This window comes from Exophiala bonariae (assembly GCF_035927105.1).
Source record: "Exophiala bonariae strain CCFEE 5792 chromosome Unknown scaffold_22, whole genome shotgun sequence".
NCBI lineage: Eukaryota > Fungi > Ascomycota > Eurotiomycetes > Chaetothyriales > Herpotrichiellaceae > Exophiala > Exophiala bonariae.
In genome coordinates, this window is record NW_027042497.1 from 188,553 (window position 1) to 216,524 (window position 27,972).

At 49.6% G+C, this 27,972-nt stretch overlaps 9 protein-coding genes across 9 annotated transcripts; 5 read left to right on the forward strand and 4 right to left on the reverse strand.

The window, feature by feature from the left end:
- Positions 1–228: 228 nt before the first annotated feature.
- On the forward strand, positions 229–3,240 carry LTR84_005883 (uncharacterized protein; the record flags this gene model as incomplete). The annotated part of the gene is made up of 1 exon (XM_064849447.1): positions 229–3,240. The coding sequence occupies one exon, from the start codon at positions 229–231 to the stop codon at positions 3,238–3,240; it is 3,012 nt and encodes a 1,003-aa protein (XP_064703671.1).
- Positions 3,241–6,437: 3,197 nt separating this feature from the next.
- LTR84_005884 (uncharacterized protein) lies at positions 6,438–7,530 on the forward strand (the record flags this gene model as incomplete). The annotated part of the gene is made up of 3 exons (XM_064849448.1): positions 6,438–6,959; positions 7,047–7,269; positions 7,361–7,530. 3 exons carry the CDS (start codon positions 6,438–6,440, stop codon positions 7,528–7,530), a joined length of 915 nt encoding a protein of 304 aa, XP_064703672.1.
- A 2,169-nt stretch (positions 7,531–9,699) lies between these two features.
- On the forward strand, positions 9,700–12,100 carry LTR84_005885 (uncharacterized protein; the record flags this gene model as incomplete). The annotated part of the gene is made up of 6 exons (XM_064849449.1): positions 9,700–9,898; positions 9,949–10,415; positions 10,468–10,877; positions 10,927–11,481; positions 11,534–11,870; positions 11,927–12,100. The coding sequence occupies 6 exons, from the start codon at positions 9,700–9,702 to the stop codon at positions 12,098–12,100; spliced, it is 2,142 nt and encodes a 713-aa protein (XP_064703673.1).
- Positions 12,101–15,145: 3,045 nt separating this feature from the next.
- LTR84_005886 (uncharacterized protein) lies at positions 15,146–16,852 on the reverse strand (the record flags this gene model as incomplete). Its single annotated transcript, XM_064849450.1, has 1 exon — positions 15,146–16,852. One exon carries the CDS (start codon positions 16,850–16,852, stop codon positions 15,146–15,148), a length of 1,707 nt encoding a protein of 568 aa, XP_064703674.1.
- A 757-nt stretch (positions 16,853–17,609) lies between these two features.
- On the reverse strand, positions 17,610–18,929 carry LTR84_005887 (uncharacterized protein; the record flags this gene model as incomplete). The annotated part of the gene is made up of 1 exon (XM_064849451.1): positions 17,610–18,929. One exon carries the CDS (start codon positions 18,927–18,929, stop codon positions 17,610–17,612), a length of 1,320 nt encoding a protein of 439 aa, XP_064703675.1.
- Positions 18,930–19,972: 1,043 nt separating this feature from the next.
- LTR84_005888 (uncharacterized protein) lies at positions 19,973–20,626 on the forward strand (the record flags this gene model as incomplete). Its single annotated transcript, XM_064849452.1, has 1 exon — positions 19,973–20,626. The coding sequence occupies one exon, from the start codon at positions 19,973–19,975 to the stop codon at positions 20,624–20,626; it is 654 nt and encodes a 217-aa protein (XP_064703676.1).
- Positions 20,627–21,131: 505 nt separating this feature from the next.
- Positions 21,132–23,094, forward strand: LTR84_005889 (uncharacterized protein; the record flags this gene model as incomplete). The annotated part of the gene is made up of 4 exons (XM_064849453.1): positions 21,132–21,260; positions 21,315–21,335; positions 21,385–22,926; positions 23,008–23,094. 4 exons carry the CDS (start codon positions 21,132–21,134, stop codon positions 23,092–23,094), a joined length of 1,779 nt encoding a protein of 592 aa, XP_064703677.1.
- A 621-nt stretch (positions 23,095–23,715) lies between these two features.
- LTR84_005890 (uncharacterized protein) lies at positions 23,716–24,657 on the reverse strand (the record flags this gene model as incomplete). Its single annotated transcript, XM_064849454.1, has 2 exons — positions 23,716–23,861; positions 23,922–24,657. The coding sequence occupies 2 exons, from the start codon at positions 24,655–24,657 to the stop codon at positions 23,716–23,718; spliced, it is 882 nt and encodes a 293-aa protein (XP_064703678.1).
- A 752-nt stretch (positions 24,658–25,409) lies between these two features.
- Positions 25,410–27,785, reverse strand: LTR84_005891 (uncharacterized protein; the record flags this gene model as incomplete). Its single annotated transcript, XM_064849455.1, has 1 exon — positions 25,410–27,785. The coding sequence occupies one exon, from the start codon at positions 27,783–27,785 to the stop codon at positions 25,410–25,412; it is 2,376 nt and encodes a 791-aa protein (XP_064703679.1).
- Between the last annotated feature and the right edge of the window lie 187 nt (positions 27,786–27,972).

Sequence of the window (27,972 nt, forward strand, 5' to 3'; positions counted from 1 at the left end):
CCAAAATCCACACCAAACGCTCATCCCTGGTTTGTGGCGCACGGGCAAAACAGTTCCAGGGGGCCGCGAAACTTAGTAACAAATGCGTCAAAAGACTGCAGTGCGGCCACCGGCGGCTGATGTGGGATAGACCACCTGTACAGATCATTGAGCATCACTGGCAGACTCGGATACAGAACACAAAGACTCCATTTTGCCTGCGCACGACCACCATGAAGATTGATCAAAATGGACAAACACCCTGATCCTGTCACATCCGACAAGACTCAATCAGACTCCACGATTTTTGCACCTCAGCCATCATCCCCTGTCCAAACCTCCACCACTGCCATCGCTCCCACCACTACGACAAGTACAAGCCCAAGGCCTACAATCAATTCCTCCGCTGCCATCGACGCGACTCTGCGCTTCTTTGCCACTGCCAGCAATGAAACATTAGGTGCCTGCGTCGTTGGGCTCTGTGCCTCCACATACTTGGTGTTGGGCCGTGTTGGCCTGGTGCTGATAGGCGCCGTCGGCGGCGTCGTCCTCCATGCCACCTGGGATGCTCAACAATCAGGCGGTCAGGACACGACGGGCGGTGATGCTGCCCGCCGGAGAAAAGAGCTGGGAATAGAAGTCGCACATCGCGTGTTGGAATGGAGAGACAGGCGTCACAAAGAGGATGACAACCATGACGACGCAATCAATTCAGCTACAGAGCTTCAGCTCCTGGATTATTCGGATTTCCAGCCCGAAACCAGAGACGCCCTCGTCAATCTCACCGACGCGGTCATCAGAGACTACGTCAAGTGGTGGTACAGCCCACTACTTCCGAGAGAGCAGTCCTTCCCAGCAGCTTGTCGGCAAACCCTGACCAGCTTTATTCTCTCCTTCTCCAACCATCTGTCCCGGAAGCGACCGGCCGACCCTTTTCTGGATTTCCTGGCAAATTCGACGTCAATCATCATTGTCTTCTTGAGTGAACTCTCTACCGCTCTCAAGGCCTCTTCCAACCATGATGCTCAACGTGCCATTGAGACATATCTCCATTTTCAACCCGACAGTAATCTAGCAAATGTTCTAAGTCGCGAGCAGCAGGATCGCAAACTCAATCTGGTTGCAGACGATATATTACAGAACTTCCTGGACTCGAAATCCTATAATTGTCCTCCTGTCAAGGCCTTCTGTCGCGAGGTTTTAGCTGGTCTTATATTGGAGTCTACCGTTGTTGCTTGTTCGAAACCCGAATGGATTAATGGGTGGATAGTCTATCTTCTGGAAGACGGTGAACCCGAGATCATGAATGTGATCGACGCTGGCGTAGAAGACATGACCAACGCCGCATCCACCCTTCAAAATCCCTCCTCTGCTAAAAGCCACACCAGACGTGTCAGTAAAGCCGAGGAGGCTATGGAGGAAGCCATGAGAGAAGCTCAAAGGATGAACGAAATGATTGCAGAGGACGAAGCCAGACGGAAGAAACCGCTGCCAACCATTGAAGCTGAGGACACAAGCTCGGTCGCAACAACCGATGTTGGTTTGGCTACACCCACCTCCTCGGACAGTGATCGAAACCGACGCGAAGATCAACCGATGGACTCTTCGATGCTCTTTGATATAGATGGAAATGTCGTATCTTCGCCGCATCCCAGTCCAAGTACAGAACATCCACCATTTACCAGCTTTGATCAATTGCCAGACGTGCTTCCACCGCCACCTCAGCCTATCTCAAATGCTCCGGCTCCAACAGAAGTCATGGTGGCGATCCCGCTGACCCTCCACAATGCCTCCATTACTATCATGGATTTATCTGATCTCAGTCCCAAGACTGTCTTCAAGCAACGACCCAACAGCGAGTATCTCCTCCAAATCGAACCTGCTTCCCAGCGATTCCCTGGATGGATGGTAACGCGCAAATACTCTGACTTCGAGCCTTTATTTGAGACTCTCAGGAAAATCGCTCCAATCACTGGACAACACGAGTTTTCTCACCAGTACCCTAACCTCCCTTCCTGGAGAGGTCAGACCAGTGAGAGCCTCATTCAGAGTTTGGAAGCTTTCCTTCGGTTCGCTCTCAAGTTCGAGCCACTTGCAGAGACGGGTGTCATGAAGACATTCCTGGATAAGGAGACTGGCCTGCAAAAGGCCCCTGCTCAGAGTAAGAACGTACTAGTCCAGGGTGGAGCCGCATTGGAAAATGTGGGAAAGAACTTCATCAATGTTCTTGGTCAAGGAGGAAAGAATATTGCGGGTGGTGGTAAGGCTGTTCTTGGTGGCGTCCAAGGTGTCTTTGGTGCCGTTGCAACTGGAGTCCAGGGCAATCAGAAGAAAAGCTCTAGACCATCACAGCAACTTTCCAGAACGGACACCTCCAATAGCCAGAACTTCAGGTATAGTTCCGATGTCGCAAGGCAAAGCACAGATAGTGTTGATGCCAGACCACCACTACCTGGCCGGCCAGGCGCCATTACATCAGCCCCGAGCGCCCGCTCACGGTCATCCTCCATCATGCTGGATTCTGCTCGGCAGTCGCAAGAAATCCTATCTATCCCTCCGCCACCGAGCGAAATCTCCGATGATTACCAACCCGTGCCACGTGCGATTCCCGAAATTCCTCCTCAAACACCGCCACGACCACGACAGGCCACCATCACTGCCACCCCTGCAACTCCAGCCATACCGAAGAAGCCAGAACTACCCAGCACGCCTGTTCCCAGTAATCTCAACAGATCCCCTACCAAAAGAAACCCCAGAAAGGACGTTCCAATCTCGGAAGAAGAAACACGCGCCTCCATCGAACTAATCTTCGCAATACTCACCGAACTCTACTCCCTTGCCGGCGCCTGGACGATCCGCCTCTCGCTGCTCACCGCCGCAAAAACATTCCTGCTGCGCCCGAACAACCCACAACTCGAGTCGATCCGCATTCTCCTGCAAGAAAGCGTCGTCGAAGCCAATTTTTCCGACAAAGGCCTCGCCGCACACTTGACCAAGCTGCGCGAGAACTCGCTGCCCACAGAGGAAGAACTAGCTAAGTGGCCAAAGGAGCCGAGCGCCGAGGAGAAGGAGAAGTTGCGCGTTAGAGCAAGGAAATTGCTTGTTGAGCGTGGTATGCCCCAGGCGTTGACGAGCGTCATGGGCGCAGCGGCTAGTGGTGAGGCGTTAGGACGGGTCTTCGACTGTCTGCAGGTCGAGCATGTTGCCCGTGGCCTTATTTTTGCGCTGTTGTTGCAGGCGATCAGGGCAGCGACGCAGTGATTCTTGGCGAGCTGTAGCACTTCGGACTTGGGGAGGTATCTAATGTTGGGACGAGTTGATGATCGTGCCGAGGGTGCCAGTGTACAATACTTGTGATTAAGAGACCTAGAGCATTACGAGCTATCTTGGTGTTTGCGGGTGTTTAGAAACGATGACATGGGAGTTCAAACCAGTGGTGGCGTCAGCACTTCTTCACCATTTGTATGATGCCACACCAGCCGCGGGTTAGCCTCCGGCGCGCCCCAAAGGCTCTGACTCGAGCACCAAATAGCCCAGTGCTAGATAACGAGCCATTATACAACACTTCCACATTCCATCAATTGCACCGATAGCAATGACTCGTCCACACCCTTATTGTTCTCATTCTTTCGCCTCTCAATCAGAGCTCTCGTGTTCCCAGCGATAATAAAGTTGATTTGACATTACGAAGCGCCTCAGATGATATCGAAAACTTCTATTTTGAACCTGTGGCCGGACAATCAATGTCCGACTTGGTCCGGTTCTTGACGAAGTCGACCTGTCGTCAATGGCTTGTTGGTCAAGACATGTAATTCGGTGCCGCGTCCAACAGACCCTTCGAGCATGTCGGCTAGCCATTGTGATCTGAAACGCATGGCTGGAAATTCGCTCAAAGAACCTCTCTACCCGGTACAATTCTGCAAGAGGGTGACTAACCAGAGGCTAATTCACAAGGCTCCGTGCCTAGCCTCTAACTGCCCTCAAGACACGAGGTGTTGTATCTTCGTCCAGCAAGTTTAGATAGTGCTCTAAAAAAAGATTGTAAGCATTCGTCAACACCACCTGAGTATCACAAGACTCTACCTCCAGCCAGCCACCTTTGGCTTATTACCTTCAAACCATTTCTCAAAGCTCTCAATCTCGGTAGGTTCAGCTCTGGCTCAATGTCATTCTGTAGTCTTCCCGTTGTTATAGCCGCAGCTTTGTAGATGAGAAATGCGACAAATGGCGGGAGGCATGATTTCTCAGAATCTAGGCTGACCCGGTATATTTCTTCCACCCGCCTGACAATATCATCGATCAGGGTGTCCAACGCAACGATTGCTTGAGAGATAGCATAATCACTGGTACCTGAACACGTCGACTTGCTTCCATTGTCGAACGCCAGAAGTAATGCTCTAGGATCGTTAGAAATTGATTTGATCGGTTAGTGGTAAGAGGTTTCCTTACATATCCGAAAACGTAAGGCAGCTGGACAGAACCTTTGACTTTCCCCAGCTTGCCTGTGTAACCACGGTTTCAAACGACTTTAGAGTCTGGACAATTGTAGTGACCTCCTCTACATTGAAAGTCACCTGAGATGTCGGTTGATGGAGGGCGGTATGGACTCTATCCAAAAGGGCCGATGCCTCGAATAGCCGAGAAAAGGCAGTCGAAGGCGCTTCCTGGAATTGTGCGACCAGGCTGTAGGGAGGAATCGCTCGTCCTCTAGTTGCTGAAGGCCATGTACCGTTTTCCGCTGCAATATATCTAAGACGTAGAAGTCAACGATTGGTCGGTCGCTGGTTAAGAAAGTATAGCAGCGCAATTTGTACACGTATGCAGACCTGTCTAGTATTGCAATACCCCACCACGTTCTTCTTTGTTCCTCCATATCCTGCTCGGCCCATGGCCGAGATACCCCTTGTTGTTCAAATATATCAAGCGCGTCAGCAGCCCGGATGGCATTGGCAATGGAGAGATAAGCTGCAACAGCAAAGCCATGTGAGACCTCAAACAACGTTATGAGGAGTCTTGCTTTCACAAAGTCGATTGAATTCCATCCAGCTCCTTCCAGTAACGTGATCCACATCTTGCTCGTCAAGTACATAGACCTGTGCGCAGAATGAAGAGTGCAAGTTTCTTGCACTTGCTCAGGAGCGCGGTTCAGAAGAAGAATTGCAAAACAAATGAGAGCAAAATCGACTGGTGCGTCATCCCATGTAGCTGGGTGCTGACCACAAATAGTAGATTGCGAGAAGATCCCAAACAATGGATGTATTGTTCCAGAGTACATGATTATGATCTTCCGAGGATCTAAATTGGAGAGCCTTAGGATAATTTCTGTCTTGATATCAGAAGGTGTAAGTATTTCGTGAATTGGAGGATCTCTCAATGCGTCACCCGCTTTTGGTAAGGATGAAGTGACGCACGCCTCAGGCTCCTCATAGGTACAAAGCTCGGCCTGGCCAAGACTAGAGAAAGTAAGAGCCTTGCATGGAAAGATGTTCTACGGGTGTCGTGGCTGTGATGAAAGGACTGAGCGTGATGCCACGTACCGATTACAAAGAGAACATGAGGGATGTACTCGGTCACATTTGCGCTTGTGTTGCCTGCAACGGGCGCACGCTTTCCTAGTGGGCCCAAAAGAAGAATGATGCGACATCTCAAGGGACGTCATTGACGTCCAGCCTCGCCTTGACTGTTGCGTCGCTTCGAGAAAATGAAGAACAAACTTACGAGGGGGGTCCGGGAGCGGATATGGTGCGGAAGTGCGATGTGTGTGGATGTGAGGCAGATACCAGCATAATTAAATAGCCCGCCAGGGGCAAATGGCCATTAGGTTTTGCAGATCTCGGCCCGGCACAATTCACGGAATCATCTTTCATTGATATACTTCGTAACTATAATATGGATATCCAAATCTGTGCTAGGTGAAGTTTCTACTGACAAGACGAGAGCTAAAGTTCAGTATCTCCCGATAAATACGACAGAACACTAGCGATCGTTGTTTCGATCGATCTCTCCCTTATTTTCAGAAGAGTATCCGCACATCCTAAGATTTCCAGGCAGACGCCACTTTGGAAGAATAGACAAAAGTGGAATGGCTGGGTAAGTCCATGATTTGGCAAAGCTGTCACAAGAAAACTGCATACTTCACTCTCGCATCTGAACCAACCTAGGCATCCGCATCACTACCGAGTCATTCCGCACCACTCCCGCACCACTCCCGCATCTCGCTCATTGAAAGTTCTCCGCTGAACACGTATTCATATCGTCGAAAATTTACCATTCTGCTATAGGAAAGCACTGAAACTACTGTCCAACTTTTCAAATGACAGAAATGAAGGTATAAAACCCCGTGGACTTGAAAGAAGCCAGCAAACTTCGTGATAGACCTTTTACCACCGGTTGTGCTTGTCCAGATCGTTCATCCGTGTGTCCTTGACTCCCAGTAACCAAGACAAGAAGCATCCGCCATGAACGACATCGAAGAACTGAAAAAACTTGACCCTGGTGTTCCAGATACAGTAAAGACTTATCACAAGACTTCTTACGCAGCCATATCTACTCTTCGCCCCGAACAGTCTCAAGCAGGGAAAACAGTCCTCATTACTGGAGCGTCCGCTGGCATAGGATTTGCAATCGCCAGGGCGTATGCCGAAGCCTCGGCTTTCAAAGTGATCCTCACGGGTCGCCGTAAGGATGTGCTCGAGAACTCGACTTCCAAACTCTCAAAGGAGTTCAAGAACACATTGTTTGACGCACGAGTCTGTGATATTGTGAATGTGACCGAATCCGCAGCACTCTGGTCCGTACTCCGAGTTGAAGGTGTTTCTGTCGATATTCTTGTGCTGAATGCAGCGAGTTTCGGGGGTCAAGAGCCGATATTAGAGACGGGATTCGAGAACATCTGGCCACAGTATGAGAGCAATGTCAGGTCACTCCTGCAGTTCACCGACCAACTGTACAAGCAAGAGGATCAGGAGGGCAGGCAGAAGGTATGACACCTCGCTCCAATCGCTTATGTTTCCATATGCATCATTTTCATTGGCAGTGGACAACATGGCTTCTAACAGTGCATCAAGTATCTCGTCTATGTTTCTACGGCCGCGATCCACAGCCGGTCTATTGCAGCCTCTCTGCCAACGTATACTCTCACCAAGATGTCTGGCCATCTCATGTTACAGAAAATAGCAGAGGAGGTCGATCAGAACAAATTGCAGGTCGTCAGCTTCCATCCTGGAATGATACTCTCCGAGACGAGCAGGAATGCCGGACTTGATGAAAATAGTCTTCCCTGGGACCACGGTAAGAACCCAGTCCCGGACTTGAGTTGGTGCCTAGCAACTTTCAAAATCTAGCATTGATAGCAGCTTAGCGTACTGACAAATTGGTGTAGACGACCTACCTGCGCACTTCGCTGTTTGGGCAGCGACTTCCGAGGCCGCCTTCTTACATGGTCGATTCGTTTGGGCAGCTTGGGATGTGGACGAACTGAGGTCTGGGGAAGTCAAGAAGCGTGTGGAGAAGGATCCCGATTTCCTCACCATCGGTTTTACGGGGGTCTAAGATCTGAATTTAAGAGTGCGAGACGGAGGCAAATTTCCACATGCTCAAATTATTGCTCGCTCCATCAAGGCGGAGTAAATCAGAACCACCGGAGTAGCCATATCGTTGCCAACCACAGCGTGTTCTAAAATCGGGAAAGCCGTGCGTTCAATTTGTCCATGGCCGCCAGAAGATAGAATACGGCCACAGATATCGCAATGGTGCGGTTGAGGGTCTCTATCATATAGTACGAGGTAGCAAGGAAGGCTAAATTGTGCACTACTCAATGTTCAGGGATCTAGACAAGCCCATGGTTGGTCTCCTTAATGAGATTGCACTAAACCTACTAAATAGAGCAGCTCCTTGACAACCATCGTGCTGAGAGATAGACATTTAGGGTATTTCCCTATAACTCCGCTGTCCTCTCAATTCTTTTTTTTTTTGGAAATCAGGAACGCTGAACAAACCGTCTACACGGCTGACTCGTAAGTGAAGGACTTACATTGATTGACACGAGTTCAGAGTAGTGCAAGTCAAAGTCCTTCCCGTATTCAGCTGAGTCGAGCACAACATCCCAATGCACACCATCAAATGATGCAAATGATGATATTTCACGAAGTAACTGTTCAATTCAACGGCCGATCTGATTTTGATTCTGACGGAAGCTGAGGGGAGTCTTTCGAGCAATTCTTCGACGCAGAGAGAACCCCTGGGCTCTGAAAACGACTCGAATGTAGTAAAGGCCGTTTCGCATGATAGGAGTATTTTACTGGATTACCCTCACGCATTTGCTGGCATCTAATCTGGTTGACTGCTTCGCGACGGACTCGACTCATTGGAATTATCTTACTTCCGGCGAAGAAACAAAGCATTTGAAACTGCAAGTCGACAGCGGTGCGCCATCTGGTTACGCATAGAGCTGAGGTCTTAACCGCACGCCATGGGATGTCAATCGACCCCGCTTCTGCAATCCAATCACCGCGAGGCTGGCTGAAAGATTAGCTCGGAATGGGGAATCTGAGCATCATGCAAGCAAACCCTGACATACAAACTATTGAGTCCAACTCTCAGGTTCCGAAGTGACTATGGTTAGCGCTTGAGTGCGGAGTATCCTTCGCTGGCTAGCTGACAGGAGCACTCAGGAAGTACCCCTCTCACACCCTGTCCAGAATGCTCGAAGATGGAAACATGGCAACCAGGCAATTGTCGGTCCGCCAGCCACATCCGACGGACAAGACTTTTCCGTCTAAGTAGTTTCAAGCTGCTGATGTTACGCGAAGGCTTCTTTTGACATAAGCACATCAATACGAGGTAGGGATGTCCCCCAAACGTAATCTTTGGATGCAAACTCGTTCTCAGAGCCAGTGAGCTGAGAGCTAGACATTTTGGAATGTGTTCTCGATGTCCAAGACTCCCGTGGGCACCTTGATACCCTGTACCATTAGTTTGTCATTAATTGGTCCATGTAATAGCAATTGTTGGCATTCAACCAGAACTGCTTTTATTGTTTCAGCTGTGCTGAGAAAGTTCACTTCATGCAGCGTTCAGGCAGCCTCCCATCTGAGACCCTCGGCAGTTTTTGTTACGCTGGAGATCTACCATTGAAAGTCGCTGCCATGCGTGCGATTACTCAGTGTGGTTGGCTAGTCTGGACTTGATTGAACTCGTGTTCAGCAAGATTCGGCTAACAAGTATGCAGATCTGACTTAAGATCCTGGCTCAGGGCCCCTTGTGTTCGTCGGATCTAGATCATTATTTCTGGGCGGTGAGAGCTGCAGGATTGCTTCGAGACTTCTGCAGCAATCCAAGGCTTGCGTGTCATCCACCAACTTTGCTCGAGGGATCGATCAGATTGGTCCTTTACGCAAGCAGATCATTTACGTTCACTTCAGAAGTTTTGATGCAGAGGACTGGTACCTGCAACCCAACACGGGGGCTGAGATCGCGATGTGTGCAGCATATCTGTGTACCGGTGAATTGTCCCAATATGCTTTGAGCATGAGAACTCGACCCTTAGACGATGACCGGCCACATGATCATATTTCACCGCCTACTTCCAGACATGACCGAAATGGCTAGAAGTACAAAAGGCGTTTGAGACCAGAGAGCATTTCTCACTCTCTCTTTCCTTATACCAGCCGCGCCAAAGGTATTATTTACTGTATCAAATTACGTTGTGTCATACTGACCATGGCTTACGCCATCAAAGGCATTCAAACCGGTCGTGGAGCAAATGGTGAACTGCCAATCCGGCGAGAGATCGACGAGTGGTGGTTTTCCCCTAATGCGAATGACCTCAATCAGAGATCGTTATTCATCTATGCTCTCATCAATTTTCAGAAAAGGGGTTTGGACAAAAACGACGACCTTTCCTACTTCGATGTAGCAGGTACTCACTAGGATGGCTACTTTCCTTGCGTCAACTGACTGTACAAACAGGTATTCATGGATACCCTTTACAACGTTGGCCGAGGGAAACAAAGGATCTGAGAGGACGCAAAGGGTACTATTGTTCTCATGGTAAACCCACATTTGCTACTTGGCACACGCCATATATGCTGCTCTATGAGCAAAGACTCTGGGAAGAGATGCATGCATTGATTCCCACAACATTTGCGGCACAAGACCAGGCGGCGATGAAAAAAGCAGCAGATAGCTGGCGTTTGCCATTCTGGGATTGGGCCATGAAGAAACCAAAATGGAATCCTGAGAACCCCGATGATCCAGTCAACAAGATTCCGGGAAATGGTCCCAATGTCCCTTTCCTCATCACACAAGAGAATGTTTTTGTACAGACCAAGACCGGAACCGCCGCTCCCGTCAAAAACCCAATGTTCCATTTTTCTCTCCCACCCAATAAAAAGTTTGGCGACTATGGAGTTAAAAACGAGGCACGCGCGCCATGGGTAAGTACGCACAGAACTTGGAGATAGCTACCATGTTAACAAATATATTCAGTGGGGAACATGCAGGGTCACATCGCGGTGGCCTAATCTCCCTGAACTCGATGCAGCAGTGTGGAAAGACCAAGTTTCTGCGGCTGAGAAAGTAGCATACGCTGAGGGTGAGAACCAAGATTACCGAAAAATCACCAAGCAACTTCAGGGATCGGTAGAAGACGATGGATATTTTGCCAACACTCTTCCTGAGGCGGTTTACAGACTCTTCAGATCTGTCGATACTAAGGGAAATCCAGTCATGACTTACGACAACTTTTCCACGGGCCATTTTCATTTCGGGCAGCAAACCCAAGACTATCCCTCTCTGGAAGGCATCCACAACAATCTTCATGGCTTTGCTGGTGGAAATGGGTATCTAGGAAACCCTTCCACAGCAGCGTTTGATCCCTTGTTTTGGGTCCATCATTGGTAAATCATCCTCAAGTTATGGTTAACCAATGCAAACTAACTAATGTAGCAATGTCGATCGCCTCTTAGCCATTTGGCAGGATCTTTTCCCTACACAGACCCAAAAATGGCTGGGCACTGGTGCAGGGACTGATGATGGGAAAGTCGATGGCCCGGAAACACATCTTTTCCCTTTCTCAAATGATACCGCAGGAACCATCTTCACATCAGTGACCTGCAGTTTCAAACACCAAGAGTTCGGATACACATATCCAGAGCTCCAGAAGTGGCTCTTTACCAGGGGTGGACAGTTCAACCACCAAGCTTATGTCGACTCCATCCACGCGCAAATCGAACGTTTATACTCGACTACGCCTAAGTCAGCCTTGCTTCTCAAGGCAAACAAGAGTGTCGCCAAGACACAAATGTCGGCAATGACCCCAGCAAACCTTCAAGTGGAGAACTTTCCACCAGCCCTACTTGAGATGGTGCCGAAGCCGGTGTTGGATGGTGCACAGGCTCCGATCCAAGCTCCACCCGACGATGTTACCAATGATAAGTTCGGAAACCCACAACACACCACATGGCAAAGCAAGGATTACGTCGTGAACGTAGTTTACGAGAGGTATATACTAGTGGGAAACTCCTCGTTTTAGTCGTCCACTGACTTGTGATAGATTTGCCCTTGGTGGAAAACCCTACACAATCACCTTTTTCCTAGGTGATGTGCCAGAGGGCAACGAATATGACTTTGCAGATAACCACACCGCCATCAGCTGTGTCTACAACTTCAGTGCTGATGTGGAAGGCCGAGGCGTCGATGAGACTGGCTGCGAGAACTGTAAAAAGCAACAGGTCGAAGGTGCTCTATTCACTGGTCAAGTCATTCTCACCGACTACTTGATCGAGAGAATTACGCAAGCACAACCCCACAGAGGGCTTACCTTGGCCAGCTTGGATGAGCAGGAGGTTGTCGCGTATCTGAAAGCGAACTTGCACTGGCGCATTACTGATGTAGGTTTGCCATGAGAGCACCCTTGGACGGACATAACTGACTGACGGTGCAATAGGATGCGAAACATCTGATCCCCAAGGAAAACATGCCGTCTCTGAAGATCTCAGTCGCCACCGCTCAAGGTACTCATTATTCCGAGGCCGCGAGACCATCGCAGTACTCTGCATACACAACCTTGTGGAATGTCACAGAGGGAAGATTGGGAGGTGCTGCACCTGGAGATGTTTGATTGAGACCAGGTCTGATGGAAGTGATGGACGAGGTAATGCGTTGATGCAAGCGTACGACCATTTCATTGCTATTATTGCAAGCATACGAATTTCAATATCCAAGTAGTTCAAAACAAATTCGCTCTTTGAAAGGGCGCAGAACTGTTCATGCCCGGTGTGTCACTCGTTTTGTTCTCCTCTTTGGCTGCTTATGAGATAATTGACTTTACTACTACAAGTAGACCGTAGATCATGTAATCAAGAATATCACCTACCAAAGGTATAAAGAACCATTTTCGAAGAAAAAGGAGCTTTAAATTGCAGTTAGGTGAGAATTTCCACGGCTCGACAACCAGCATATCTTTACAAAACCTTGCAGATTTCGCATTTTGCCCAAACTGTTTCGTGAGTGGACGGCCGCCATTCTCATCAAGCGTTGTTTGTGCTTCAACCCTGACAATAGCAGGATGCAAGCATTGAAAAATGTCAGCAACTCTGAACCCAAGTCGTTGCTCAGAGCCCAAGTATGAAACACAGCCCTCTGTGTCTCTCTCAACAGCCCTTTGAGCTCCCTCCAGCCTACATCTCCCTTTCACTCAACCATACACGCCACTTGGGTGCTGCTCTGCGCCGCCAGCCTTTTCCATATAGGTACATGGGAACGGCAGCGGCCATCGAGCAAAGCACACAGAGGCCGAAGAAGAGAAAGGTGTATCCGAAGCCAGCCGCCAAAATAAACGGTTGCACGGAGTAGGAGATAGCAAAGTTAATACACGAAGAGCAGATTGCCAGCACGACAACCAATTCACCGGCAATTCCAGGGAAACACTCCATGGCATATGCTGTGGCGATCGAACATGCAGAAACCTGGTGCGCAATCATGCATCCGACGCCGAATGCGATGGTCATCCAATGCATGCCAAACTCGGCGCCCCAGCCGTAAAGTTGATATCCAACGGCCGCGTAGACGAACGAGAGACATAGTGTCCACAGCCTCATCTCTGGCTCCTTTATACCCTTGTTTCTCCTTGCTAAGAAGATGACGATGTAGTCACTGAGAATGCCGGTTCCCCAGCCGACAAAATTGCCGACCAGCGCCGCGAGGAAGACCAAGCCGGTCGACGTGGTCGACCAGTTGTATGGAGGTTCGGTCAATATCGAGGATATGGTGTTGAAACTGACGATACCGGCCGTGCACCCGAAAGCGAAGATCACACCAGAAATGACGATGTTGGGGAACGTAAACAGGAAGAATGGACGCTTGAAATATTGCCAGAAAGTGGTTCGATCCTCTGGATAGTAGACCCAGATCTTCAGCTTCTGGGCATATGTCCGTTTGGGAAACCGGGAAGCCCAGTCTACTTCCTGTGTCATCTCGCTAGGACTAGGAGTCGTGGTCAAGGTATTTGTGGTAGTTTGTTTAGATTCCTCGGCCATGGCTTCCTTGGTGATTGCAGCTGGAACGCCCGTGATGCGGCTGAAGAGAAATCGAGGAAACAAGGTCTCCTCAAATGTCAATAGCAGAAGTAGAAGCACGGCGCCGTCGATGATTGCCACAATGTACTGAGACCAACGCCAACCAGGGCCGTCTGCTATTGAGCCACCGGTAATGAGTCCTAGAATGCTGCCCAGCTGCTGCCCGAATAGATAGAACGACAATGCTCGCCCACGTTGATGAGTGAAGAACATGTCGAACACACTCAGCTGGATAACGGCTTGGTAAGCTGCAGTCCCAAATCCATTCAATGTCATTGCTAACATCCATGAAGCAGTGCCATTGAACTTGCCAAGCCAAATGCCAGCACACATACAAATGACTGTAGAAGCCAAGAATACCGGCCGACGACCAAGCTTACAGGCTATAGGGATCCAGAAGATGTTGACAAATCCAAGGAGAAGGTAGTTAAGAGCACTACCTCCGTTCATGTTGGTCAAGGTCACACCCGTCTCTTCCGAGACGGTGGTCCAAGCTGCACCAAGCGTATTCTCTCCATAAGAGAAAGCACAGGCATAGAGTGCCAACAAGAAGAGCTGGTAGTACTTTTTGTATTCATTCCACTTGAGAGGATCGCCTCCCGCAGTAGTGGGCTGGGGAATGAGCACAATGTCAGATTTTCCTTTGGCGTGAGCGGCATCTAGGTCATGGTTGACTGGCTAGGGTGTCAGCCATCTTTCAAGCTCCATCGAGGTTGTCCCAAGATATGCTTCCTAGACACGAGTGATTGGGGACTTAAGGAAGGAACTAACCATCAACCAGTTGTTCGGTACCAGGGACGTCTAGGTCATACATATCTTCCGTCATTGCGCTGATTTGAGGTCTCACGGGATGAATTTACCAACGGACATCCAAAAACCCAACCTGGAGGAGGGAGGGATGATGAGGTTTTTGTAGTGAACCATTAAGGTGCTGCGAGGGCGGTATCTCGTCTATGGCGCTCATCTAATATCATGCCTTTTACCTGATAGCCGTATCACTAGACCAGCAAGGGTGAAGGCTGACAGAAGGTCCAGGCGTAACCAATCGCACGAAGTAGAAACGCAATGTGGATCTGATGTGCAATCTGAGAACCCCACAACGGAATCGGCATTGGGAGTCCAGAATCAGGTAAGTAGTAGTCTTCACATCCCCGCATCGGATGTTTGGTCCTCAAGCTAGATAGTGCGAGTATCTACTCGGTAAGTTCTCACCGGATCTCAGGCGAGTCTCCATCATGGGGAACCCAGACCAAAAGCGCGGAAGGCCGGTGTCTGGCCCATGATAAGCAACAAAAGTGTGACACACCTGGGTGCCGCCCATATCCGATTATTGGCAAGCTTGTTCTTGAAAAGTGGTATAGATCAAACCCAGCTCGACGCACAGACGCGCTAGCTATATCTCACACGTAACATAGGGCTTTCACCTACTAGTCCTCCCATTGAACCGTTACGAACGTGACTAGTTGAGATCGTGCTCAAATTTGCTAGTCGATTTCGACACTGGGTACCTTGAACTCGCTACCGGTGCTTTGTTCTTAGCACTAGATACAATCGAAAGGAAGGTAAAGCCGTCGTATCTGTGTTGTGGCCTAAACTAGTGACATGTTGCTGCAGAGTGGTGCAACCAGCTGCTCCCAGTCATTTCCGGGGCCATTGTTGTTATTTTCCAAGAATTGTTGCAGATCTCTTGCTTGCCATACTTTTTCGATGACAGATCTTGTCCTGGCAACGTTGACAAGAGAGCCTGATAACTTGTCTAAGGTGTAGAGAACAAATGCTCTTGCATACCGAGGAGCATGCAGGTTGCTCTGTGGGATTTGATAATCATGAGCTGGATCCAATTCGACCGCTGCAACGAACAGAGGCCAGCCAATACCCGAAAGGACATTTTTCTCTACCAAGGTCGCAATCATGTTCAAAAGGTTTGAGACTCGATCAGCCACCCAGGTGACTGACGGATCAGCGTCGTTCAAGACACATTGGAGATATAACTCTGCGGCAAGTTTTTTCACCTCGGCGGCCTCTCTTAGCGCATCATCACTCACCTCGCTGACACGTTGCGTTAATGTTGTCAACTGCTGTTCCAAAGATGCCACTGCAATTCGAAATTGCAAAGTGTGCCGATGTTGAGGGCCTTCACGTCCCATCTCAGTGATCTTGCTCAACACATAGACAAGTTCGGGAGAGCACCCCAGCCAAGGGTTGCAATCAGCCGGTTCAGCACTCCAGAACTCGCTGCCAAAGACTGGATTCTCACCACAGGCCGTACGGCCCATGACATCTTGGAATGCAAAGTAGTGCTCGCAAAACCGGAATAGTTCAATTAAATCCGAATCATGTAAAGTTCCTGTCGATACTTCTCGGCGAAGGCGAAGTAAGTCCCGTGCCCCCTTCAAGTGCACAACCCAGCGCTTGTCACATTCGTTGATGATCTCGAACAGGCAGAGGAGAAGCATCACGACAACTATTTCAGGGTCCATGGCCACCATGGACGCGTCGCTCATGCTCAGCTTAGCCCGCAGACTTTGAATTACTTGTTGGCCGAGTCGTAGAGCCTTTGCCTTGAAAATCGTCTGACTCCGGGAAAGATGACAAGCTGCTAGGGCTGTGATTGAGCTCATTGCAAGCGGAGAAGACGAGACTGAAAATGGGACGATGAGTGAAGCAAAGGGGGTTGCGGCATGTTTGCTCGCACTGGTTAATGGGCAGATCTTCTCTATGTAGTAAGAGAGCAAGAGTGACGCATCTGAATCTCTGGCCGAAGGAAGTATCCCGAATACTCCAGACAATGGTAAAACTGGAAGCTGCAGGACACGTGCGTAAGAATCCGGGCTATATGGCATTGGCGGGGTTGATGATCGACGCTGAGCAAGAGCAAGTGTTGCAGGTGAATTTGTGGGTGAAACCAGTGCCAGCTCACCGTTGCTAGTGGGCTGCTCGACTGTTGTAAACTCTTCGTCAACACCAATTGTGGTATTAATGAAGCTGTATGTGTGAATTCGTGGGAAAGAACACCAATAGGAGATATCATCTGTTGGAAAGAAAGCTGGGGGCGACACCCCTTCCTTTGGGTGTTTCGACCATACACCAGATCGCCCGAAAGCTAGACCTTTCGAAAGATACTCAGTCTCCCATTTCAATGTGGAGGTAGTGTCACACTCGAACCCTTTGAGCATGCATTGTCCGCAAACTGGCTTTCCTTCATCACATTTGATCTTCCGACCACGGCACGTGAGGCAACCAGTTCTCGTGCGGCGTCGGACGGGAGCGCTGCTAGATGGACGACGTCGAGGCATCGAGCGAGGTCATCCTGACTGGCGCAGAGAGCCAGTAACGAGTTTAAAGAGTGTGCTAATCTGAGATGCAAGGACAGTAGCGTCAGAATCAGAGAGGGTTGTCCTAAGCATTGGTGAGGGGAACAAGCTCAAGTGGGACATCCCCACGGTATTGATAAGACTTTCCAACATTGGTTAGGCTTTGAGAGTTGGTTATCTTTCGGAATAGCGATCCGTTGACGATGTTACAGAGACTCGTAAGCTAGTCAGACTTACGGATATGATCGTTTATTGCGTAATATGTTAAAAGTTGGAAACAGTTCGCCACAGCGGTAATCGAAGATATTCGAAATACTACCAATGTGACTTGCTAGGGCATTGTTATCATCTGGAGCAAATCTGTACAGCTAGTCACCAGAGAGACGGGGTCCAGAGCTTTCGGATCCGATCCACAGGCTTGCGAATCCCAACCAAATCGATGGGACCTCATGATCTACTCCCAGGTCCAACGGCTTGCGACTTGGAGTTCGTTCACACGTCTTAGAAGCCCAAATTCGGTCGGTAATTTGTCCATAGTCCATCTCAGGATTTTGGCGCCTTATCCTTTACCATAGATCTTGTAGAATTTTGTGGAATATTGTCTGTCAAATCACGTTCATTAATTTTCATACATTGCTGTTTTCAGTAAAGCTGATGATAGCGAACTAAGAAGGGTTATCCAGTACCAGTCCAGTTCTTTTTTCCAATCAATAGCACCTTGGGTCCAAGAAGCTGCTCGTCATAGCCGGGCTACTGGTGGTGATTGGCCATCTTGTGGTGTTATGTCTGTCCAACCTTTGATATCCTGGAGGTCCATAATCGTATTTGGTCCCCCGAACCTTGCCAGGGTGTCACCCCAGTTCCGGTTAATGGCCGTCTCAGGTCTCCAACGGAAAGATTGCTTGAGTTTGGACTCCAGAGATCCCTCAAGGGAATCGACAATAAAGCCTCCGATGCTTGGAATGTGCATGAATCCATGGCCTGAAGCACCAACGCCGAGAACGAGAGATGGATGTTCGGGATGTCGATCGATCAAGAACGATCTGTTTGGGGTATCCGCACACCAGCACATTCTAGCAAAGACGAAAGGCCTTTCTGCCAGTTGAGGCATGGTCTCACGAAGGAACTCTCGACAGCGCTCAGCTGCTTCGACCGGTATCTGTTCCTTCGCAAGGGGAATGCTACTTCGCTTACCGTTCTGTTCTTCAATCCAATTGCAATAGCCCGGGTGTTCGTCACACATTTTCAGTTGGTGTTTGTCCTCGTCAGGCTCCATAAAGAAGCCCTTCTCGATGTGAAACAATACTGGAAGATCTTTGAATAATTTGGTCTCCTCGGGTGTCATCTGGATATGGGCGAGCGTCCAAGCAGTAGGCCGCAGCTGATCTTTGAAGTCCAGTAGGTGAACACTATTTGCTCCAGCACAGAGTATAGTAGTCTGAGCCAATATGCGCTGGCCATCACTCGTGCTTGCACCTCGTACATCACCGCCTTCAAAAATTAGCCCAGTGACGTCCGCTGTAATCAATTTTGCCCCCAGTCTCTGCGCTTCTTCAAAGCAAGACACTAGAGCTTTCCGCGCATGCACCCAACCAGCGCCAGAGGTTTTATATACCCCCTTCCAGCCTGGAAAATCGCCAGTCAATACTCCAGAAGGCATTGTCTTTTTGAAGGATTCAGCATCTTCCAGCCAGACAAATTCCTTGTTCAGATCTGGACGTTCTCGATCCTGTAATTGTTGAAGGCCCTCCTTTGAGCTCGCGGCGACTATATATCCAGTATCATGATAATACGGTTTGAAGACTGGATCCGATGTCCACCCCTTGTTGGCAGCGCTAAGGAGATGATGAGAGATCCAAGCTTCGTCGTCTCCTTCAGCAAAGATTCCTTGCTCCACGATTTTATTCACATCGTTCCCTGCAGAAATGGGTGATGGGACCGGGTAGGGATCGACCAGTGTAACATCGCTGTACCCTCTGCGCATAAGATGGAGCGCTGTTGAACAACCCCAGGTGCCTGCTCCAACTATCAATATTGATGATGATTTCAGTGTAGACATAGTGACAGCTTTGGTAGTAAAGCAACAGAAAGTAAGGATGAACCTGAAACGAAATATTGACGAGCAATTTTATATGCTCAGAACTTCCGAGCCACAAATCATCAAAACCAAATATCTCGATGTAGGTCAAACTTGCCTTCCTAAACGAGCATACACTAAAGGGGGGATTTTCCAAGTCATAAGAAGGTCCAAGCGATGGACTTAGTAATGATATCGATGACATGTGCCACTACAGTCATCTCCAAACGGCCCCTCGTCCCCACTTGGAGACTACTCGGGCGCGCTTCGGATATCTCCTCCAGGTAAGTAGGCAACAAGATAACGAGGGAGGGAGACTTAAGATTTCCTCAAGGCCGAGCAGACTTGTCCCCAACCCTGTGTTTTGAACACGCCGTTAGGGAAAACATGGACATACGCCCACCATCGCGTGCACCTTCTCACCGAAATATATTCGCATGTTTTCCTCATCTTACTGGAAGAACGAGCTGATGTCGCATCCGAAACGTCAGATCATCGTTTATAATGATTTTAGGCAATGATACCATTCTGGGATCACCTAAAGCAGAACAAATGAAGCTGGCATCAGATATGGTTGTGACTTCGTGTTTTGTTCTATTTCAGCTGAAAAACAACCACTGCTTGCGGGTAGTACGGCAAATAAAGTTGTCCATTCAAGCTTCGAGTTTGTGTCTTGAATCCCGAGGGCTGGAGCTTGACCTCGTATAAATGGAAGCTTCCTGCCGTCCTGCAGATTCACACGAGAGGCCTAGCATCGCGACTGGATAAGCTTGATCTACGTGTGGCAGCAATTCGGTCTGAGATATAAAATGTGCCCTATGATTAAGCAGCAAGGCGTCGCCTGGCCCGTCGAAACACGAACCCCTATGCGATTTTTGGAGGGCTCACTGCCTGGCCAACTTCCCTAATGTGTTCCAATTTCAAAAGGACAAGTACAAACCTGTGGTTATAAGGGATGCACGCCGCATTCCCACCTCAATCATGTCCTCGATACTAATCAACTCCCCACAAGGAGGTAAATGGCAATGTTGAGCTTCCTAAGAACAGTGACACCTCGGACTGTTACTGCACACCAAAACCCTGTTTCCTACGAAGATGGACGAGCTTATCAACATTTCCACAGTCCAGCTCAGCAGTACATGGTGACGGATCTCATGCCAGCAACAACCGCGAAACATGGTCGATCATACTTCAACCCACCGCTGCACTTCCACATGTACCAGACGGAAGACTTCGAGGTGATATCCGGGGTCGGGAAATGGTGGCTCGACGGCGAGACGATCCTCGCGAGAAAGGGCGACAAGGTTCATATTCCCATGAACGCTTTCCACCGCTTCGAGAACGCCAGTGAAGATGGAGAGGGGCTGGTGGTTTCTTTCCGCTTGGATAAGCAGGACTGGGAAATGGAGGAGCGCTTCTTCCGGAATTTCTTTGGATATCTAGAAGATGCGAAGAAGGCGGGTCAGGAGCCGAGTATCTTCCAGATCATGTTGTTCTTGTACTCGGTACGCGCACCTCCTGTCTTACCGGGAGTCGGACAGAAGTCTACCTTTTTGGGCAGGCAACTCAGTTGGTTCGTGATGGCCGCGACGGGAGTTGTCATCGGGCAGTGGTTGCTTGGATATCAGGTTTCGTACCCGGAGTACTACAATCCAGAAGGACAGAAGAAGACGATGTGAGAAGCGAAAGTGTTTATCAAGGGACCCTAGACATCTTTCTGCACCTCCTTCGAGTCCGTCGGTCTGGTAGACTTCAAGTTCTATAACCCTAAGAGGCTGCAGGATGTTCTCCTCCACATCTCTTGTCCATAGTGGTTATCATAATGATTCTATAATATTTGTCATGATCATCGAACAGAACATCCAGGCTTTTCGACCACAGTTCCAACTCCGAAAACGGCGCGGTCTGATTGGCTCTTTCGCAACGACCAGAAAATAATTCTTGTGATTCATAAATCGAAACTTCACCCACCTTTCAATGACCCAGATCACAATCATGCTACTTGAAGTTTCCGTTTGATCTCATATATCAATCTTGATCCTAGACCATAAGAAACCCATCTGAAACGCACAATGAACAGGTAAAAGACTCCTTACGACTTTCAACCCAGTGGGGCACATTACTCAAAATAAATATTCAAACTCACCAAATTATTTACTCCCCACCACTTACAACATCCTGACCATGGCGAAACCAACGGTTCACCTCTTGGACTATGTAGCTGGAAACATTCGCTCTCTGGTCAATGCGATCGAGAAATGCGGCTATCAAGTCGAGATGGTCAGAAGTCCGGAAGACGTCAAAACTGCCGATGTAAGTCATACCCGTTGCTACCCTTCTTGCTAGGATTAGACTTCGTTTTTGAAGGTCATCTGTGATGTCTCGGACGTCAGTTATTCAGAAATGATATTTGGATTTTCCTTCGACAATCTGAGAGCCCGTTGAGCTGGTCACAGAGAACTTAGACAATGACTTACGATTTCTCCCTTGGCAGAAAATCATCCTCCCGGGCGTTGGACATTTCGGACACTGTCTGTCCAGTCTTGCCTCCGCCGGGTATCTGCCAGTAATCCACGAGCACATCCAGGCGGGCAAGCCGTTCTTCGGGATCTGCGTCGGACTGCAAGCGATCTTCGCCGGCAGCGAGGAAGCGCCCGACGTGTCTGGCCTGGGCCTTGTCCCGGAATCGCTGAAGAGGTTCTCGGCGACGAATACGAAAGACGGCTCGAGGAAATCCGTGCCGTGTATTGGGTGGAATGATGCTTCGACCGCCCACCACGGACAGGCCAACTCCACAAACCAGAGTTTCTACGGCTTGACCCCGACGAGCAAATACTACTACGTGCACTCGTATTTCGCGCCGTACAAGCCCGGCGTCTTGGAGGAGGCGGGCTGGACGATCGCGACGGCGACCTACGGAGACGAAAGCTACATCGGTGCGATCGGACGGGGGTATGTATTTGCGACGCAGTTCCACCCCGAGAAATCAGGCGCGGCGGGCCTGCGCGTCCTCAAGGCATTTCTCGACGGACGCGAATGGTCGGACGCGGTACCACCGCCCACTAACGCGTCCGCCACGGCCAAAACCGCCACCACAACCAACAACCTCACCCACCGCATCATCGCGTGCCTCGACGTGCGCACTAACGACGCAGGCGACCTGGTGGTGACCAAAGGTGACCAATACGACGTGCGAGAGAAGACGTCGGATAAAGGGGTGCGCAACCTTGGCAAGCCCGTCGACATGGCGCGGCGATACTACGAGCAGGGGGCGGACGAAGTCACGTTCCTCAACATCACCTCGTTCCGCGACTGTCCCGTTGCAGACCTGCCGATGCTGGAGATTCTCCGGCGGACGAGCGAGACGGTGTTTGTGCCGTTGACGATCGGGGGTGGGATTCGCGATACCGTCGATCCGGGTACTGGTGAGAGGGTGAGTGCGTTGGATGTGGCGAAGCTGTATTTCGCCAGTGGTGCCGATAAGGTCAGTATTGGGAGTGATGCTGTTCTGGCGGCGGAGGAGTACTGGGCGAATGGTGGCAAGCTTGGTGGCAAGACGGGCATTGAGACTATCAGTGCCGCGTATGGCCGGCAGGCTGTCGTGGTCAGTGTGGATCCGAAGCGTGTTTTCGTCAAATCGCCGGGGGATACCAAACATGCAACGCTCAAGACGGCGCTGCCGGATAAGGATGGGGATGAATATGTCTGGTATGCATGTACTGTTCGTGGAGGACGGGAGACGCGGGATCTCGATGTCGTGCAGCTTGTGAAAGCGTGTGAGGCCATGGGTGCGGGCGAGATTCTGTTGAACGCCATCGACCGTGATGGGCAGAACCAGGGGTATGATCTCGAGTTGATTCGCATGGTCAAGGGTGCCGTGGAGATTCCTGTCATTGCTAGTTCGGGGGCCGGGCATCCAAAACATTTCCAGGAGGTTTTCGCGGAGACGGGTGTTGATGCCGCGCTGGGTGCTGGGATGGTAAGTCTTTTATTCTCTCTCTACACCTCGGGCTTCCCCTGCTGTCAATTTTACTCGTCGCTCACATGGTCCTTTTTCTAGTTTCATCGTGGAGAATACACGGTCGCACAAGTCAAGGAGTATTTGGGCGAGGCAGGAATGCTGGTTAGACCCTATGAGGAGTTTTGAGTGTGAGGCTGCCTCTGTGTAATCAGGGATTGCAGTGTCATACAGCAGACCAAGCACGCATCTAAGGTAACGACTATCGAAACATAGAAATCACCCCATGACCATAGAATATTGAATAAAATAAGCTCGATATGACCGGGCCACCTGATGAAACCACGCTTGTTGATATCATAACAGTGATTTTATTAACAATGCTGTTCTTCTTCACAGAAGAGGCGAGATGAAGGATCCGTAGTCTGGCTACATAGCTATCGCCACTCTGGGGCTCTCGTCAACGCCAAAGTCATAAAAATGCAAGCCAACTCCTTTCATGATTGGTTGCAGCACAAACGACTACCGCCATGAGCAAGGATGAAGCTGTTTTTGATGCTCCCAATACCCATAAAGCTAACAAATCGAGGCTCCAATCAAAATGGAAGCGTGAAAGAAAATTTATGAAGCCAAAGACGAAAACTCCAGGGGTATCGTGCCTTCATTGAAGCGTGATTGCGGACAGTAGGTTCGCATTTGGGAAAGTGATTGTGCTTCGGATGCAAAGAGCATGCTAGCGGTTTGTTCGTAGTCCCATGTTTTCCAGGTTTTGCATCGTCCATCGGATCAATCCTGATGAACAAGATGAGCTTATGAATCCTTCTTCGAACTGATGGATCGAGATTCGGGATCTTTTCCTAATTCTGTGATGGTTTTGAGCATTTTCTCTCTAACGTCGCGTGTCAAAGAATCGACGTCCGCAGCAGTAAGGCCTTTTGTGGGGACAGGATCAAGAACTATTTTTGGGCGTTAGTAGAGTGAAGAAATCGGTTCGCAATGGATTAGCCTAGACTCACCTTTAACTCTGATTGTACCAGCGTTGAATCGCTTTGCCTTGACATTCAAAACACGACTGTAGTTTTCTGCCACTACTGGTACGATGGGTACACCGGCCTGAACCGCAAGATGAAAAGCGCCCTTTTTGAATGGTAATAGCATAGGTTCGGCGGAATAGCTTCGTGTACCTTCGGGGAAGATAGCAACACTCTGTTGTTTATCCTGCATTGCCCGAGCGGCACCTTCGAACGCTTTCATAGCCTGAGTGCGATCAACACGGTCGATGAATACCGAGCCAGACAAAGTCATGAACCAACCAAGGAATGGGACATTGCGGAGGGATTTCTTGGCCGTGACAGAGCAGTGTAAAGGGAAGACGCAGCCGAGGAGAAGGACATCTAGTTCGGTCTGGTGGTTGACGACAATAACGACGGGTCGGTTCGAATCGAGGATCTCTCGGCCGTTGTCTATGATGTCGAACTTGATGCCCATGGTGATGGCTCCCAACCATTTGAAGCAACGTCCGGTAGTCCACTGCGCATACTTGTAGTGGAGGCCCAATAGTTTGAGAACCGCCGATGCGAGTGTGCCATACGCAGCACTGACAATGAGGGTTAGGTAGGCTGATAGGGCGCGGGCGATGAAGCCGATGAGTGGTGGAGGATTAGGGAGGTAGCTATATAGGGCGAATAGTGACATGGTGATGAAGGTGTAGAAGGAGAGGAAGTAGAGAATGTAGCGAAAGAGGAAGAACATGGTGAAGGTTGGTTGGCGCTTCTTCCTGTTCTCCAAGTCAAAAGTGGTGGAAGCAAAGAAGTTGAAAGTAAACAAGCAATATATCGAGGGGGGGGAAGTATGTGTGGGTGGAGGAATAAGATAGAGTTCACTTTGTCGGGTTCTAGATGTTCAGAGAAAAGAGTGCAAGGATGAGCATGTGCCGTCGATGTTTTCGCATACACTGATCACAAGACAAGATCATGGGAGTAGAGGCTCGTGCTTGGACTCGGACATGTGAGAGTCGATTACGAGATAGGTGCAATAGTCAAAAAGATAAAAATATTCACAACTGAAAGACAAGAATATTGTTGAACTGAATGTTCCCCACGATTTAATTTTCCATCTCAGGTGCCCCCCCACCAAGCTCAAACTTCAAGGTTGGGTGCCTGCCTCTTCAAAACCAAAGTGTTGATATTGACGTCATATCATGTGACCTGGGACAGGCCGAGGTTGAAGGCAGGAGCGATTGACAAAAAGGTTCTTTCGTAGATGCCACCAGGCGTTCGCCAAGATTCTCGATCATTAGGAAGTCCCTTATAGAGCAACCTATACGCAAATGGTACTTTAACCTCAAGTATTGGTTTGGAACAAGCTCTTGCTCATCATCTTATGCTGCTGGTCTATGTACCTACTAGTCTGGCACACTCTCGAGGTAGCCCTCGATGCCATTTCTATTCGTTCGCTCATTCATTCATTCATACCTGCACGTCATCAACCCACCACCCATGCCTTCATTTTCGTGAAAAGAAGTAGACGTACGCAAACTTCTTCATCTCGTCCACATCCACCGCCTTGACCACCTTTTCATCATTGAACAAGACCCATTGACGTTCCTCGTCAGCCTCGGAAACCGCCTTCCGAATAAATGCAACATAATGACCCGCATGGATGCTCGCTCCTTTGTGACACACAATGCTTTCAAGTTCAAACTTGGCCGGTAACTCCTCGCTTCCAGGTAACGCTTTTGGTGCTGCTGTTGTGGCTTCAAGACTAGTTTGCTCCCCAAAATCCCCTTGATCATCAGGATGACTGAAAACCCAATCCACTGCTCGACTGACATCCCCATTGCATTCTCGTAGTGCCTTTCGTGCTTGCGGTACACTGATACCCATGTCTCCAAGTTGTGCAATCTTGTCTGCGTCATCACTGCTTGATGTTGCTGCTCCTCCAAGATTGAGAGGCTCATCAATGTCTGCATCCTCCATATGGGAGAAGAGCCAGTTCATTGCTGCCTCTGCATCCGCATTGCCTGTCGCATGGAGAGCCTTTTCACATCGGTTTTGTGGGAAACCCATCGATGCAAGCTGCTCAAGTGCTGCCGTGTTGGGGACAAAAGCAGCGGCGCCCGCTGAGCCACCTACATCTGCATCCTCGGGCAGTTCTTCTTCATTTGCTTGAAGACCATGAGATTTGTACTGGCTCAGATCAAATGCTTCATCCGTCACCTGGACCGGGATGTCAAGCTTAGTAGGTACCCAGTTGATGATCTCGAATCGGAGAGGGTTGATGGCAAGGTTTTGGGGAAATGTCTTGAACTTGGACGACTTGGAAAATCCAGCCTTTGAATCACAAGAAGGGCATGTAAATTCCACGGTGCTTGATGATGTGAAGATGTCTAGACATTCCTTCAGTGAGACAGGTTCGAACTCTGATCCTTTGACCACGTCTTTGGAGCCATCGCTGTTGTCCACTATTTTCCGTCGGACCGGTACGGGGATTGAGATGTTGTCCTGCTCATCGGTGCGATATCGTACCCGCTGACAATTCAGGCATTGCAACCGCTGTTCAAGAGCGAAGCGAAATGATTGCACTGGATCCGCCTTTGGATCCGCCTGATTGGAGATGTTGATAAGTTTGAACAGATGTAGTAATAGCTCAAAGGCATCTTGTTGTCTCATGGTCGAGAACTCTTCGTGTCCCCGTCCGATCAAATGCTTGAACATTGCTGGTGAGAGACCTTTCTGGTGAGGCACTTCCGGGTTGTCTGGGGATACTGCGATGTTGACTTCAGGGCGAGAGTAGCGTCCAGAAAGAACGCCATCTGCCAACTTTCGTAATTGTGTTTCGAGATCCTCTGCTGGGAAATTGGCTGTGGGAGGCGGCTGATCTGGGTGGTAATATCTCCGCCGGAATTCATCGATGGAGAAGAGACACTGGACAGTACTGGCTAGATAGCAGCTGTTGCCGATGTTCTTCAGTCCCGTGAAACCTGGTCCAAACAATGGTTTGAGCTCCTGTCCGTCATCGGTGGTCATCGAGAAGTCCCATTTCAGGTTCTGTTCCACTTGCATCTCCATCAGACTCTTCTCTGTCTTCTCACGCTCGGCAATATTGATTCCCCAATGAGCGAGGTGTTTGGCCAGATCTGTGTCTATTCTCTCCTCGTTGCACTGGTAACAGTACACATCCGCATTACCTTCCGGGGTGATAGATCCTAGTTTGACTGCCACAGCATGTTGTGACTCTGTAGCGTGGGCCAATCCATGAGAATTGCCACCCACGCCCCCAAACTGCGCCCGTCCACACCCTAGGTTGCCACATTCTAGGCAGAGCCACAGGTTCTCTTTGAGGTCACACTTGGAACATCCGTCCAGATTCTGTGATCCGATCTGTCTGCTGGGTTGCTGCTGGAGACATAGCGTGTGTTCACATTCGGTAAATTCTTGTTCCCAAGCCTTGACTTCCTCTTGTTTGGCAAATGTCATGGCCTTCATGACGCCGTCGATAACAGTTGGCAACTGGCCCAAGGAACGGTCGACATCATCAATACTGCACACGTAACATTTGACTCTCGTCACTGTATCATATTTGTCCTCCTCTGTCTCTGCAGAAATGGCGAGTTTGGTCAGCTTCAGTGGAGGCTCGTCCCGCTGGACCTGTCTTCGTGTTCGCTTGATGTTGAGGACAAGAGGATGACTGGTGGTAGAATAATGGAGGAGAGAGTGGTTGCGGTGGCCGGCACAGCCCCCATTGAAGCACTGCAAACAGACATCCAGTCCTGCTTCATCGTCCTGGGAGTCAAAGCATTGTGTACAATCTTCACGGTACACGCTCTGGTTGGCTCGTGGAGGGCGAAGGTCAGTGGAGGTAACGTGCGGGCAGGACATCTTAGAGATTGTGAAAGGGTTTGGAAGTGAGGAAAAGGTGGTTGGAAGAAAAAAGAGAGGATGTAAGGACAGGCAGAAGGAGAAGATGGAATGGTGCAGCTACTAGTAGATGGAGGATGAATCGGTGCCTCCAAGGCTGACTTCCAGGGCCTTGTCAATGAATTACGTGAGGGGTAATTATACCAAG